Genomic DNA, 17,114 nt, shown 5'->3' with positions numbered 1-17,114 from the left:
AACTGGTTTTCTAGTCACCACAAATTCATTCTCCCTTTGCTGGCTACAGTTATACTATTGAGACCCGCAGGTCCGATTTTTCTTTTTATCCCTTCCCTTACTCTGAATGAAGTTCATTTTTAATGTCTACTGCAGAAGGCCAATGTGATACAAAAGCCCCAAACATTTCACTACTCATGCAATCTTATTCATAATATCACATCAAATTGCTGAAGTAGTACCATATGGCGCTCGAGCACCAAGCCAGAACAAGTTGTTCAGCTTGTCATAATCTCAAAAGCTGCATGAAACTTAAATAATTTCTCTATGAAGTGGAAGATCTTTGGGTTTAATAAAACTCATCAGAATTGGCTTCTGCATTTTCCCCCTATTATTTTCCATGTTTTTTCTGATTCGCATTCCATTTCTCTACGCAAGCTTTCAGTTTAAGTGGCTACAACTATAGGCCTGAAAGGCTCTAAAAGCATCCTGTCCGTACTTTCTTCTTGATCATCATCAAGACATTGAATGGATAAACATCTTTCTCAATCAGATAGATATATAATTATAAGTAAAGCACAAGCAGAAGGACTGAATGAAAAAGATTAATGAAATCTCCCTCACTTTGATTAAATCCTTAAAGCAATATACTCAGCTGCAAAGTGACCACACTTCCTTCCACGCTGTCCCATAAGAACGCAATGCAACCTTTCAAAAATACTGTAGCTGTGACATTTAACTGGTATGTGAGTCCAAGGAGAGTCAACAGTGGGAATTTCTCAAGGTTTCATCACAGATTGCACTGTGTTTACATTCTCAATTCCCAGAGTCATCCCAAGTCCATTTGATTTTGATTTTTATTTTTTCTATACTTATTGCTCTTACTCCTGAAAACAAAGGTTTGGAATGAAGCAGAAATGGAGACTGAAAGCATATGAAGTATAGACTTGGGGTGAGCTTACAGCTTCCTGAGGCTGCGCCCAGCTCCTGAGCTGAGCAGTGGGATCGATCTGATCTGAGATGGAGAACACACACACAGGGAAATGTTCCCAGGATTGCACAACAGAACTGCTCTAAGGAAAGGCTTATTTTAGCAGCTGCTTGATCATTCAAAGAATAAAAAGGACAGCACCAATCAAGCAGAATTTCCTAGCATGTTTCACATATGGGATTGGGATAGCAAGGAGCTTCTGCTGGGAACCATGAACTGGCACATGCAGCACAGAGACTGCTACTACACAACCTTTTGCTTAAAAATAAAATATAATTGGGACAAGTCTTCTGGAGCTAGCATGTATTGGGAGTTTCCAGAAAAACATTTCTATAATGGTTACATATGTGATTGTTCTTTTTTTTTTTTTTTTTTCTAGCTATACAGAGAAAAAAGCAACTTGTCACCAGCCCAAAGGGAAAAGCACTTGGCTGCATGGGGAAAGACAGGACTTGTTATATCTGCAGCTTCACAGAAGGAAAGGAATAGCTCTTTAAAAAAAGCAAGACATGCAGAGAATATCTAAGCTGAACAAGTGGAAGGAATTGATCCTCCTCTTCTGATGGAAAGCTGTGAAAAATAACAAACCCCTCAATTTCATCACACATGAGAACAGCTGCCAGTGGGCAGCAGCAGCCTGGCATCCCAGCCCTGACAGCAGGTGGGGACAGCCTACAGCCTAGTGTCCTGCTCCTGCACAGCCCCACAACAATGTTCACTCCTGGACGCTTCCATATTGCCAGGCTTCTACCTCTAAGGATCTAAAACAGTATAAAAAGTCGAGAATAATCATTCCCACATTATTTTTCTTAATCCTAAGGCTGCACTTCCTGATAGAGCAGAGAAGGGAAAAACAGTCCCAGAAGTTGGACATTCACACACGCAGGGGATTTGGGCATAAGGCAGGATCTGCTTAGACACTCAGATATTGGATTCCCCTTTGCCCTAAGGAAAGCTACATCACCGTTGATTGACTGTGTTTTGCCCAATCCTCCCCTGCAGACTGCCTGAGGTGTAGATGCAGCTTCCACCACTGCAGAGCACCTGACACAAAGAAATACAGGAATGTGTTTGCCTTCATACCTCCTGCAAGGCACTACAGCATTTCTGTGCTTATCTTAGGGATGGTAATTTAGGCAGGTGGGCACTGAATAAAGTCCAGCAAGCCACCTCCACATTGGCACTGCAGGTTGGATGTTTGGGAACGAGCCTCGCACAGGGCAAGGGTTTGGGGCAGCTATGGAAGAAGGAAAGCACATTTTGTATGAAGAACTACAGGAAGGCTGTAGTAAAAGGGGTCTGGGGTGCAGATCCAATTATGGTCTCTCAACAGCCAAAAGCCTGGCCCCATCTTCTCTAAGTACAGCATCTCCAAGATTCAAGCTTTATTAAAACAAAAACAACACCACCACCACAGTAATAAATTAAAAAAAATAATAATATCAGGATAGGGTATAAAGGTGAAAGCAGAATTAAATGTTGGATGTGAGCTGCTTTGCCTTGCCTCGGCACAGGGCTTCTGTCAGCACAGCTGAAGGCAACGCTCGAGCGCTCCATAGAAACGCAGATCTTGCCGGGCTTGCAGCAGGTGTACTGGCTTCAAGAGTCCTGACTACACAACATTTTAGGTTATTTTAAATGATGTGTTGAAAGCACCTTATCCCAGAGAAGAAAAAGGAAAACGAAAAAGCTGTTGTGTGTAATTAGCAGCTCCCTTTGATGAATCCTTTCCAACACTACCACCTTTATGAGAATACTTTGCTTCTTGAGGAACAGTTTTGATGTAGCCAACACAGGCAGAACTTCAGAATTATGAGAGGCAAGATGAACTGTCAATTACAACATCCATTAAAATGGGCCAGAACACTCACCCCAGTCTGCATTAACTCCTCAGATGCCAGATGCATAATTATAATGAAGACTGATGCAAAAGGAAACTCGGGCTTTGCCTGCTCCAGGACCACACCATTCAGCAGTTATTCAACTCTTTCAGTGCTAGGTACTTATGAATACCCTCTATCCAATTAATACCCCATTAAGCTGCACGCCTGCAGTGACTTTATCCTCAGCCCACTGTATGGTAGCTTTTAACTCCATAATACCCTAGCATTATTACAATATTAGACTACAAGGGATTGATCCAAAGCTCACTGAGGTTAATGAGGGCTCATTAAATTTTGAATTAGGCCCTCACTGCTCAGCAAATACAAAGTAAAGTGAAACAGAACGTGTCAGTAGAGATGACAGAGGGCCTAGTAAAGTTTAAGCCGTAATACTGAATGCTGATCATGACAAAGCTGGGCAATAACAGGGAATGTGTATGGAAAGCAGCTGTGGGAGAGCATTATGCTTGTTGCACCCTGTATTAAGCAGCTTAGATTTGTGCCTATATAAATAGATATTGTCTGGTCTGACTCCAATGTGATTTTGCCATCATAAGCTCAGACACAGCACAATATTGACATTACAGCTTTTCTTTAGATTTTAGTCTTGAATTTCACTTGACGAGTATGATACTAGAGACTTGAAATCAGTATGACTTCTTCCCTAATTACTGATTAATCAAGAGCTAAGGTTGCTTACATAAAGAGTCGTGGGGAGAAGGAGGAAGTCTCATTAGAAACAAGAGGGTGGGAAAAAAAAAAAAAGCAAAAAGAAGAGAAGGGGATACTTTAACAACTGGTTGGATACAGAAAGAAGAACTGATTTCCTAATGGTGTGTTATAACTGAATGGTAAATTTTATACTCACATCTAATTAAAAAAAAATAAGAAAACACTCTTAATATTTGCAGATACTGTGGGTTATGGTTAAAAGAATAATAGAAACTTTCTTTTTGGTCTTTTAATGACTTCCAAAATACATACATGCTGTGTCACTCCGTCCCTTAGGTGCTCAAAAGAACAGCAGCTGTTTCATAAATTTTGAATTGCCTTTTCCTTTAGCAAACACAAATCTGCACCAGAAACATAAAACTGTCTGAAAAAGATTCGGCAGACCCAGACAGTTGCTGGAAATGCTTCCTCCGATATTTAAACTCCTCTCTTAACAGGAGTTTCCCTGCAAAAACAGATGCTAACGAATAGTGTTTTTGCCATCAAGCTGAATGTGAATGCTTTGGTGCAGTGTATTTTTTTCCCTGGATACATTAGAGGGTGCATTTTCCATCTCTGAAAGAAAACTGCCACCTTGCTGCTTCTCAATTCTGTGCTTTCAAATAATAAATAACTGCTATAATCTTCTGCTAAAGATCTATGTGCTGATGATGTCTGCTGCTTTTACTCTAATTTCTTTTTTGTTAGATGCAGCTGAATGTTATTTACTGGTAAGTAAACTGTGTCATCATTTCACTGCAAACCACACCACAGAAAGCATTAAGATGGCCAAACATTTCAAAATCCCTGAAGAGAGCCATGGATTAAGCAAGATCACTTTTTAGTGTGGATCCTCCATGTTAATTTTCTCCTTCCTCTCTCTCCTAATACGTTCCTTTCCAGTACTGTTACTTCCGAAATACCTCCAGGTACTTACAGTGCTTTCATGAACACTGCCTTTTAGCTGCCTCAATTCCAGCAGCAGTTCTGAGTCCAGCAGATGGGCCACTTCTGCTGGATTCCTCCAACAGGGCACAGCAGCAAGCTGCAGCTGTACCACTTGCCCTGGCTGCAGCCAGTTACTGTAAGGGGAAAGCAGTAGTCCTGCTGCCAACCTTCCAACAGCGTGACACGTGTCTCTCCGTTCTCAGATGGAAACAACAACTTTGCCCAGCACTTCCTTAAACCACTGCACTTCTTATGACAATAAAATCAGCTACTTTGCTTAAATAAACATTACAGCTCACGAAGCCTTGAAGCACAAATCAAACAAGTCAACTGCAAAACAGCCTGAAAGGGCTGTAAAACCAAGGGCAGGTGCAAACTCCTCCTCAGGACATTTAGTAGTTTGATTAAAATCAGCAGAGATTGCCAGTGAAAAAGGAGTCCGGAAGGTGAACCATCACTGTAATGCCTGCCAGCACTATGGCATTTAAAGCTCGGTTAATATTTCCAGCATAAACTTTCAGTCTGAGGAACTTATAACTCAAGTCACAGAGGCTTGGACCTGGTTTCCAAAACCTAACACCAAAAGTAGAATTGCTCGGGTGAAGCTCTGTATGGGGTGGCCCTACTCATTTGGTTTACTGTGATGCAGTTGAACATTCTGCATGACTTTATTTCCTACTATGTGGAATCATGGAAACATTAAGGCTGGAAAAGACCACTAAGATCATAGAATCCTTAGAGTTAGAATGGGCCTTTAAAAGTCACGTAGTCCCACACCCCTGCAACAAACAGGGAAAAAGATCCCTGAGTCCAATCCATCCCACCATACCCACTGACCATAACCCTCAGTGCCAGACTCCCAGGGTTTCTAAAGACCTCCAGGGACAGCAACCCCACAACCTTCAAACATATAATATATATATTTAAAATGCTGTAACTTGATGGAAAGCACAACAGCAGCAGAGCAGCTAAGACCTAGGCAGTCGCAAACGAGGACATGCTCAAATGCAACAGCTGTATACACAGAAAAAAAAAAAAGTAGGAAAGAAACTGCTTACCTTTAAAAAGCCTCAGGTACACAGGGATCTCCAGCAAGATACCCTCACCTCCACTGCCAACACTTAAATGAGGTTTGGGAGGTTCTGGTCACTGAGGTGCATTGCACCTGGGTTGGCCCCGCCTTCCCACCAGGTGCTCAATCACTGTTTCAAGCCATGACAGCATTTCTGCTACAATATTATATGTAAAACTTTGGTCAGAGCAAAATTGCTCTCCTCCCAGGCCTCCTTTAGCTGAGCCCTGCACATTCGCTCACTCTGAAGGCCCTTACCAGCACATCTCTCCCACCCTCAATGAAGCACAAACAGCCCCAGCTCTTCCTGGAGGTTTTTTCCCTCTAGACACCTGCAGTGTGGGTCAGCCAAAGCTCACCTGTTTCATGCCTAAACCTGCTAAACTTGTGGCCATTCCCACTGCAATGCTGTACTTAATCTGAAAAGCAAGCACAGGTGCTTTCAGAGGATGCATGAGTTCACAGGTTGCAGGAGCTTCACAGGACTAACAGAAATTCATCTCTCTTTAGCCAGAACAAATAATGCAAAATCAAGGTCTACTGCCTGGCTTTTCAGGGCAGGCTCCTGGCTTGGTGTCTGTTAGACAAAAAGCAATATGCTTGAAGAGAATATGTAAAGGCTTGGATGTGTGTACAGCTGGAAGCACGATCTGTGCGCTTGCAGAAAAAAGTAAATAACATCAGAATTATAAGGAAAACCATAAGCATGGCCAGAGAGGTTGGTACTGCAAGATGCTAAATGCTTGGTCTTAATCCAGTGAGGCACTGCTCACGTCCTTGGCTTTCTGTCACTAAATAGATTTAGAAGAGCCACTGGAACTATGTGAAGGCTCAAATTTAGGCACGTACTTAAAATCTATGCTGAACATTGGCCAAAATGTTCAGTACCATCTGCAGATACCCAAACTGCCTTGGGCAAAATGTTTGCCTTAATGTAATCCAAGGTTTTGTTTGTTTGTTTCAAGTTGTCTAACTGTTTGGATAGGAGGGAAATGTCCTTTAAATTAAGGAAATTGGCAACAAATATGAATCTTATTAAAATACGGTGATTATTAAAAATATGGTAAGAGCTATGAAAAACACAAATAGCAAAGAGACGAGGCTTTTAACAAAATTATGGTAAACTGCTGCACATCCACTCTTTGCTGCCCCCCAATGCAACCATGGCTGATGCCTCTCATCAGTCTGCATTAGACGCAGCTGAGAAAGGATTGAGGTGGTGACACCTTTCTGTCTGAAAATCTCAGTAGTTATAAATAAAACAATTAACTGCAGCAGTGAAAGCTTAAAATTAGCTCCAAGTAAATTCTCTACAATCTTCAAAGCTGCCATCTGAAATTCCAGGGTGCTGAATTTAATTCTTTGGAGGTGCAGACTAGCAGGAACGTATGCAGTAGTAAGAGAAGAAATAGTGTGCATGTCTTTTTTGCTTCCTATCGTATTCCAACTTAATACAGTGAATACAGTCTAGCTGTCAAGGTTATATCTGCACCCCTACTCTGCAAATCCAAACTCACACCCACACAGCCCTGCTATGTCTTTGGGACTCCATTTCAATTCATCAAGGAAGCCAAGTCCCACAGTAACCTATTACTAATGTGGGTGATGAGTGTTAAATAATGAACTGTTGCAGAAAAGAGGCAGATTGCAAGTTCTTTGTTCATGCCTTCAGTTCGCTTTTTCTTCATTATTATTATTTTTCTTTGGAAAAGGCACAAAGAAAAAAAAAAACAAATCTTAGCAAATTAACCCACTGTTTTTACAGCACACCCCGTCTTTACAGATTTTCAATAACTTTCATGAGCTGTGTACATTAGCTCTGACTACGCCTTCCTGGCTTTGCCTCTACACTAATGACAGGCATACCGAGCAGCTATTACTGTTATCTCGCTTTCTGTAGAGGATGGGGATGTAACAGCATGCTGCAATATGTGCAGTAGGGTATTATAGGTAAATACTCTTTGGAGTATTGATGAACTATTTTGCAGTATGCCTGGGATGACAGTTCAAGGCGAGAGGTAGTTATCTTTCTGTGCCTCCTGTGCTTCCTGTGTTTTCTGTTCCCAGGGTGAACTCAAAACAGGAGCTAAAAGGTAAGGGATGGGTCAGGGTGGTGGCAAAGATCTGCCTCTATATGGAAAAATACCTAAGCAAAGACTGCTTGGATCTAATTTACAATTTTTACTATTTATTAAAAGTGACACTTGGCATTCTGGCCACAAATAGCTATTAGGATATCCCTCTCTGCTTCGAGGTTCGAACCCTGGAGGTTCGAAATGACTGCCTAACTGTTAACACTTCGTGCGTGAGGTCAGACCAGAGGTCTGGGTTACTGGGATACCCACTCTGTTTGACTGCCTTTGCCCAATTTGAACTTTACTCTCCGTAACATCCCTGATTTTTATGCATGCAAATGTAATAGCTGCCTCTCTTTTCAAGGAACACATGTAGGCACCAAGCTCAACAGGATCTGTACCAACATTAGGTAATCATCTACACATGTGTCCAAGCTTTAGGACACAAAGTGCCAAGCGCAAGCTGACCCTGTAATGATGGTACCTGGATGCTGACATGATTTTAGCCCATGCTACAAACAATCAAACAAAAAATACCATCCCAGGGCTTAAATCTGGAAACTTATCAATGAATTTTGACACTTCTGAAATTTTTATGCTGACACTTCTGCATCTGAATAGGAGCGGAGTCTCACTGCTGCCAACAACTTCAGAGAATCTCAGGTTTTATGTCATGTGGAAATTAAAAATACACTTTTTTTTTTCATGCCATTGGGAGTATATTTAATGATAATTTCCAAATAACTTTCAAATCACATGGCATTTTAATATTTAGTGGATTTTTTTTTAATTATATACTGGGGCATTCTCCCATTCATGTTACTATTCCCAAAGACTTTTGGAAAATAGCAAAATCTCAAAGCAATATTTTTAGCTCAGTTGGGCAGTGGGACTTCCTTGATATTTGTCTGCAAAGTGTCAATCACCTTAAAATCCCAAACTCACTTTTGACAGTTCTCCTTGAGTAAGTAACAAGGCTGAGCTGGCAAAATGAAATTCTTCAGTAAAATATCGACAAATTCAGAACCACAAGGCACCAAACTCCCCCTCAGCCTGGATTTGAATGCATAAATAAATAAGGTTCTTGCATTTACTTCTGCTAGAAGATTGTATTATTCCATTCTGCAATTATGGAAAAATGCAGAGTAGAGGCAAGATTTATGGTCTGAGTTTTTGCTGCAAGACTTATGTCAGTAGAAAGGCATTTGTGCTCTTGGGAATCAAAGTTAGATTCACCCATTTGTGGCAGGTGTTTTAAGCACTCAGCCTAACAATCTACCCACGCATGGCACTACAGCAATTCAACGACTAAATTAAATCTCTGAATATTAAATTAATGATGGAAATCTAAAATATTAATATATTCTAATTGAATATTCTCCGATAAATTATCTAGGCATTCTCAGCAATTTGATTTTACTTTCATTTCTTAAGGAACTTTCAGCTGCATAAATACAGCTATTAAAGCAATTCAAAAAGGGAACATTTTCTGCTCAGACAAGAGAACTCTAAACACAAAGAATCTAAAAATTTCTTTCATATGATTGATTAAATCATAGAGCCCAAGACAGCTGAATCATTAAATGACTGCTTTCCTTCAGTCCCTCTGGCTTTAGCAAGGACAATATAAATTCCCCATGGGTCTGAATACAAGGAAATACAATATGTATAATTACAGTATAGGCTTGAATGCTGCTGTAAGAGATTTTCAAATGGAGCATTTATGCTGTAGCTGCACTTTCCAATCCACAATGCTGTGTGTGCGTGTGCATGTAAAGCCCATAAAGCATTGGGCATCTGCTTTCTCCGACCTAGATTCCCAAATGGAATACGCTGGTGTAGCCCCACCAGCTTTGGCAGAGATGCATGAATTTACATCAGGATCTGGCTTGGTATTTCTGTGAAATGATGGGAGAGTTAAGAATGACATCCAGCCTTCACACACCAGGGAGAATGCAAACAAAGGAATGTAGTCTGAAGAAAATATATAGTGTGCTTTGTATTTATGAACCTGCTCTAAGCTGCCTACTTATAAGAAATTTCAAAAGAAGTGTCAAGAGAGCATTTCTCTTTCTCCCTTCATCCGGAGTGAGCTGATCCTGTCCTGATGATGCACACACACAGAGAACAGATCCATACCAGAACTGAGACTGCAGCAACACCTGCTTATGCTTCATGAAACGTTTTCCTGCTAATATTTCTCTGTTTGTTTTCAGGCTGGTTTGTGCCATGCAATCTACCATCCTTCAACCACCTTTCAAAGAAAGGCAGTGGCCCTGCAGAGCAGCACAGTCTGCCTGATGCCCAGCATTTCCACCCTTGGTTTGCTCCTTCTCATTTCTGCCACAGTACAGACAAAAGCATCTAATTTCCAAATTTCAGCTGGTGACACTCGCAGGGATACCTAAGACGAGATGTACAGAGTGCCAGAATCATGGTGGGTTTTTCTCATTGTTTGTGGTTAGAGAGGCAAAAGAAACACCTGTTCCCACGAAGAAGGAAGATCTAGGCCTATTTGTAATCAAAGCTGTCCATGTGTCTCTCAGGAAAAGTGAGGTCTGATGTCCTTTGGGAAGCATTTGCGAGGCCTTTTCTCAACAAACCTTCTCTCACCACAGACAGATGCCATCTGTCTTGCAGCTGGGAGTTAATGGATTCTGAACTGCCAATTTCACAGCAGTAAGCAACGTGGTTGATAGAGGAGGCATGAGGGATTTCCTACAATAAAACTATTTAAAACAGTGCAAAGGTGCATGCTGAAATATCTGTGATGAGCAAAAGAAACAGCAATATTGAGGTCTGATAGCCTGTGCCAGCTGGGATTCCTCAGCTCAGTGTACACTTTGTGTGTACCTCCAGCGTCAGGATTTGAGACTTCTGAAGAACTGTCTCACTCCATCTATTCCCTGAGCCAGGATAGGCTATGGATCTCAAACAGGCTGTACAGCTCCTGACTGTGCTGTGAATTCTTTTCATATGGAACATCCAGTTTTGCATATAGCTTAACATGTGCTAAATCCATTCATGAGTCCACTTTGGAGTTTTCTGGCACTTCTGAAAGAACTCTTTGCTGCATTAACATGCACTGTGCTGTATGAAACCCAACCAATCAATGGCACCGCTGCCAAGAAACAACGCAAGAGTCCTCAGGTATATTATATTCCAACTTTCCAAAGCACTTCAGGACTTTCTGATTAAATTTACATAAGATGCATCCTTCCTTCTTGTTCCCTGTTACACACATTAGATTGTTTCTAGTATTCTTGTGTCGGAGATTACCAGCGCTGGATAGGAGCAAGCATGCTGTGCTTGTAGCATGCAATCAAGGCAGTTTGTAAGAGCACCAAGATCCTGTCTCGGTCATCTGCAGTGGATTTTCATGCTGGTGTAATGAAAATAAACAAGTTGTTTCTAGTAAGAGATCTCAGGGGTAACATTTAATTTTTTAATTGTTTAATACATGCAAGCTGGGAAAATGAGGGCCAATGCAGATCGACCTGGAGACAGGCAGCTCCCAGGAGTAAAAATGGAAGTCTGGAGCACTCATGGAGTAAATGCTGTTGCAGTGGTTGATAGAGGAGTCCATCTAAGCTTGCCATGACCAAAGGCTGTTCCTCCACAGCACTCCCTGCCTTGTAAATGGATGGCTTTCATACAGCCCCTGTGTGATGGGCAAAGGCTTTAGCCTCTGAAACTACCTCAATATTTCCATCAGAAGAAGCTAGAGACTTGCAGGTGGACCCCAAACTGAGATACTTCTCAAAGTTAAAAAAAGAGGATGAAATACAGGATTAGCTAATAGATAATTAGATAATAGATAATTAAGAATTAGCTACACATGTGGCTAAAAAGAGCATAAGTCAGTGAGAAAATAAAGGGTACTCAGCAACGAAGCGACTATTAAATATTTTATCTCAGTTGATCAGTGTGCTGTATGAGTCATTTGCTCAGGGAAGGAGGGGGATTTTATATTGTTTTTGTATTTTTAATAGGCATTCTTACGGACCTCATGGTTATAATAACGAGAGTACCTGACAATTAGTAATGAAATTATCCTCACTACAGTAAAATATTTCACAGCATGTAAAATGTTATTCCTACTACAAAGGTAGAAGTTAGGCACAAGGAAATTAAGCCCATGATTTTCATAAATGTTTGCAAAATAAATATGTATATATCAATAAAATTGATCACATTTTTTTTTCAGCTTGAAGACAAAACCAAAATTTGCAAAACATCGATACCACCACTAAAACATTATTTTTACTTTATGCACATAAGATATTTATCTATACTCTCTGATGAATTGATCCATTATTTGTATATACAAATAGAATTTTTTCAGCATCTGAAACTCAGAAATTCCTTTTTTTTATATATATATCTACTATTTTTCTTAAACACATTTCATAGTTAGTGTGGTTGATGCATATGAGCAGATACGGATGTTCCTTTGAAAGAAAAAAAAATACCCTGTAATTAAGAGAAGATTTTTTGGCAGAGATAATGTTTTGACTCTTTTTTTTCCCCCATTTTTAAAAAAGATTTTCATTTAATGTTTTTTTATCAGAATGAAATGCTTTAATGAGCACAGAATTACATCTGATGGCAGCTGAACCAGATAGGGCTGCACTCTGAGGTGCGGAGCTCCCATCAAGCTGCATTCACCTTTGCTATGATTTAAACTTCATTCAGGCACAGCATTGCTAAAAATACTGACAAGTAACTAATCAACTTCCACAAAATGGAATTTTTACCTTCACAATAGGAAGCAGGAGTAGGAGGGGACCTGAAAGATTTGCCTATGCATTTCAAATTAGTGTGACCTATAAAAATGCAACCACCGAGTGGTACAACGAAAATGTACTTCTGGCAGGGCTTTTTTGTTTACTTTTCATGCCATCTTTTCCTTCCACGTAACCACAACCACAGATGTGATAACAGAAGGATGGGTTTCCATTAGTTACACCTATCAAGTGTAAATACAAGCAGGGCCCTCCAGACCACACAAAGCCCAGTGTCCAGGAACTAGCGTTAGGTTTCAACGCTTTATGTAAACTAGCAGAGAAAACTGACAGACTTCTTGCCATACAAATCTGTACTGTTAACTTCATATGTGCACTTCGAGCTGCAGTTTGTGAGCAGATGGACAAAAAAATATTCAGTGCCCAGTGAGCAAAAGCATGGGAAATCAGATCAAAACTGTTACCTAGATCTTGGAGACAGCAGAATGCTCCAGGGCAATCTGAAGATTATGTGGATGGAAATAACCAGATAGTGCTGGTCTTTGAAATGTCGATTTGTCCTATTCTGGGTAATTAAGGAGTAAAGCTTAGCAGGGAAAGCTATACCTCCTGCTAGGAATCACCCATCCTTCATGTTCGGGGCCAGCAAAGGGGCCAGTTGCTACAGATGAGCAGAAACTCGAACGAAGCCTGAAACATCAGGGGTTCTCATGCTTAATCAAGTTGCACCATTTGTACAAAGCTATGATCTTCCCTGTCATTACAATACTTTCTGCATGTCAGAAGCAAAGGAGAGCAGCACTCCGTAAATCATTTCTCTTTCCTACCCCATTTTTTATTTATTTTTTCAGTATATCCACTAGCATCTATATTTAAAAACCACATTGGAATGTATGTCTGTGACAGTCTGGGAACCCTGCATTTCCAACAGCTAGGTTATCTTTCCAAGGTTGCTGGCAGTTTAAGTGATGAATACCAATGCTCCCGTACCAATATAAACTCTAACATTTTTCACTCTCACTAATACTGGAGTATAGCATTCCTGAGGTCTCCTGTTTCATCCCCAGTGCCACAGAGATTTCAGTCCTTATAAATCAATACATTTGCCATGGTACAGTGGTACCAAGTTGTCCTCTCACTGTCTAGTCAAAACCCCAAAGAAATCAGTAGGGAGAGTCTTATTTTTCACAGGAATGCAGGAATTAATCTCAATTATCAATACCTTATTAAAGGTATTTCTGACACATTCAGTAATTTTCTTTAGGCATCTCTTCAACATGTTAGGACAAAACTTTAATGGGTCATTCCTTACCCAGCATGGCTGAACACAGAGATTCATAGATTCCTTTCTATAGGACAGACACAGAAACATTTGCCACCTAATACTTTTTCATTTCTTGTCATATTTCCCCACTTACACAAAGAAATGTCACCAACAACTTAAGTGTACCCATTACTCAGTGAATGGAGCACATGCTCTTTCAGTCACTACAGGGGTCCTTGCAAAGTTCACCTGAACTTCTGAAGGACTTCAGCCAGCTCATTGTGCCCTCCCAGACACTGGCTGTGCAGGAAACTATGAGCTAATCCTGGGAAACAGATAATGAGAAGCACTCATTTGAATCTAGGCACTGTTTCAAGATGATGAGGTGAACTTCCCGAGAAGGGGTGCCAATTGCACACCACTGTTCCTCAAAATGAGCTCTGAAATTTTACATTTGTCACAATTTTCTTCCAAGGGAAGAGCTGAAAAACTCTGCCAGGAAATTTTTTTTTTTTTGCATCCAATCTTTCTACCACTCCAAAAACTGCAACTAGAGGAATATCAACGTGTAACTGTATGTGGCAAACACATATCGACAGCAAAAATATACAACCAAATGCGTCTGTCAAATCTCTTTTCCCTTTCTTTTTATGTCACCCAATAACCATCACAGAAAGCCACACAGACAAACCTGATCTTGGTGATCGTCCTTGTAAAGAAAGAAGGCAGCAGCATGCAGAGGATGAGGGATCCATCTGCAGCGGCATGCAGCCAGCCAGCCAGCCTCCTCCAGCCCTGCCACGCATCTGTGCTGGGCTCAGGGCTGGAGGGGAAGGACATGGCACCCTGCAGCGCTGGGTGTCACCAATCCCAGCTTTACACCTGCAGCCATTTGCTGGATGACAGCATGGGCAAAATGCCATCTTGGCTGCAACGCCGGCATCTCCCGGGGGACTGGCTGGAAGGAGGCGATTAGGCTGTTGTTCAGTCAGGGGAGGGAAACGGGGACAATTTGCTTCAGAAAACCAGTGCTTCAGCAGCATATAAGAGGAAACTTCTCCTGCATGAGGAAAAGCAGAGATCTTGTGCTTCAAGCCAGCCTTCCTCTGCCATGAGCTTGGCCTGCACCTATGACTTCCCTCAACCCATTGCAACATTACCACGATTGCTATCTGTACTTATTTCAACTTACCCGGACCAGTTGCTGAGGAAAAGGGCCCCTTGAATTTTCTGGCACGTTGATGGGGGGGATGACCCAGTCTCGCTTCTGCCTCCGGAGGCCTTTCGCGCTCTGGTGTTGGCGCCAGGGGAGCAGGGTGTCACTTTGCTGCTGTGCCAGGTCCACGGGTCCACTCTTCCTTCCCTTTGGCTGTTTTGGAAGCAAAAAAGCAAACCCAGTTAGCTTCTGCCTCCTCATTTCTTAGGACCTCTCCCAACAGCAGTGCTTCCCTGCTTTGCTAATGGTCACATGGAACTGTGAAAATTATTGTTATTAACATGATATATTCCTGCATCACAAAGACACAATATGCTTTACTGTCAACTCAGCTGCCACTTCATTTTCACAGATATATGGAGCTGTCAGTCTCAAATCAAGATGCCTCCCAGAATATATCGTCTTCATTACACCAGCTGCAGGGAGCTTTAGCGGCACACTGGGGCAAAGAAGTTCCTGCAAATTTCTAATAAATGCAACCTACCAGAACACAGGAAAAAAAGAAAAAGAAAAAAAAAAAAAAAGAAAATTCCTTTACTATATTACAGGTTCGGGTTTATAGCACAAAGTTACCCTGCTCCTTGGTGTTAGCAGGGTTACAGCAACCTGTGCCCCATGGTTCTGCAGGTGCATCTGGCCAAACCAAACACATCAAGACCAGAGGGAGAGTAGCTTCTTGGCTTGAAAGGTGAATGAGTTCAACTTAGTACTGCACAAGGAGAGACGTTTTAATAAAAGCTGGGTTTTGAATACAAATCTCAAATACGTATCTCTCCATGTAGTCTGGAAAGTATCTCAGTCAAACAGTTTTCACGATTTGAAGTGTTTGTGAGTCATTCTTTATGATTTTTTTTTTTAAACAACTGACTCTGCCCATGGCAAACTTTGGTGCTGGTCACCCTGACCGGAGGGAGGTTTGTTTGTTGTCAATTGTCTCCCAGCTTAGAAAGCTTCCATCCCATAATCCTGCTGGAATAAACATTCCTCCTTTCCCACATGCCAATAAATTAGTGTGACTGACCCAACTTGGCTTCCATCACTGTTTCCTTCTTTCCTCATCCCTTATGCCTTGGAAAGGTTCTTGACCGTGCACTTTTAAAGAAGCAGACACTCTCCTACAAATCTTTACACCCCAAACACAAGAACACCATAGAGCACTAAGAAAAACACAGCAAAGTTTTGTTGATGTCCTTGCAATTTTAAGCTATGCTAAGTTTTGCTCCAAACATACAAACTCAAACAACCAACACATACTTGCAAGCAGTTATTTGTAGGCACTGACTTAAGCAAGAATCATGCTTTGAAATTTGTAGCGTGATGTAAGTCCATCTAGTAGCACATTTCGGTAGTTCTGAGTTTGGAAGTGCAATGAAGCAGGCAGCCATCTGAAAACTAACAATATCTGCAGCTCAGTAGTGGCTGTGAAGCTGTGTGGCCCTTCTGGATGCTGAGAGCTGGACATGGCAGCGAGGAGGCCATTCTCACAGCTGGGCTGTGGCTCTGATTGCTGGTACCTGTGGAGCGCAAACAGCTGCTGGCTGCAGCTATAGGAGGCATTTATGCACAAAAGCAGCTATCTTTACTGCAGACTTTAAAAATGAGCCACTTTGAACAGAGCTGAATTTTTAGAGAGCAGACAAATATAGTCTTTTTCAGTCATATCTGTAGCCATGTTTCTCAAACTGTCTCTCATGCTAATTCACACTACCAGTACGACTGGTATTTTGTGCTCCAGCACTGTTCTGTACACCTTCTCCAAGCCCTATCACTAAGTTGCTACAAGATCACTATGCTACTCCTCAATATTTAGAAGCTGTTCTACAAATACTCACTTAAGTTTGTAATGAACAAAGAAAGAACATCACGCTATGGCAGTGGGAGAGTTTTTCAGGATATTCAGGATGTGGTAGAGACCATTGAACTCACCCTTCTATGGGATGCAGTATGCTATGTCTAATAACTTTCATCTAAAAAGGGCTTTATCACCAGAAAGGTATCTTTTCTGAATACTGATGTAAACCATGTTATCTCAAGGAAATACACAGAAATGAACGTCAGCATGAAATAGGACTAGAAGACATGAGCTACAAAAAAGTGGATATCCTCCTCCCTTTAAATTGGCTTGTGATTCCCAAATGGGGTTCCTTGGAGAGCAGGTATTTGGATCAGTTTATATAATTGGCAAGTGAGCATGGGGACAGATTATGAAAGGATGGTCAAATAATTTGTG

At 41.3% G+C, this 17,114-nt stretch overlaps 1 protein-coding gene across 1 annotated transcript in view; it reads right to left on the bottom strand.

The window, feature by feature from the left end:
* Positions 1-17,114, bottom strand: part of CDH4 (cadherin 4) — a 420,515-nt gene that overhangs the window by 132,351 nt on the left and 271,050 nt on the right. The window contains exon 4 of the mRNA XM_085241473.1: positions 14,861-15,037. Within this exon, the coding sequence (XP_085097599.1) occupies positions 14,861-15,037 (177 nt within the window). The remainder of the gene's footprint in view (positions 1-14,860; positions 15,038-17,114) is intronic.

This window comes from Meleagris gallopavo, chromosome 22 (genome assembly GCF_905368555.1).
Source record: "Meleagris gallopavo chromosome 22, MGAL_WU_HG_1.1, whole genome shotgun sequence".
Classification (NCBI taxonomy): domain Eukaryota; kingdom Metazoa; phylum Chordata; class Aves; order Galliformes; family Phasianidae; genus Meleagris; species Meleagris gallopavo.
Note: the sequence above shows the minus strand (reverse complement) of the source record. Positions and strands in the feature narration are given on the sequence as shown.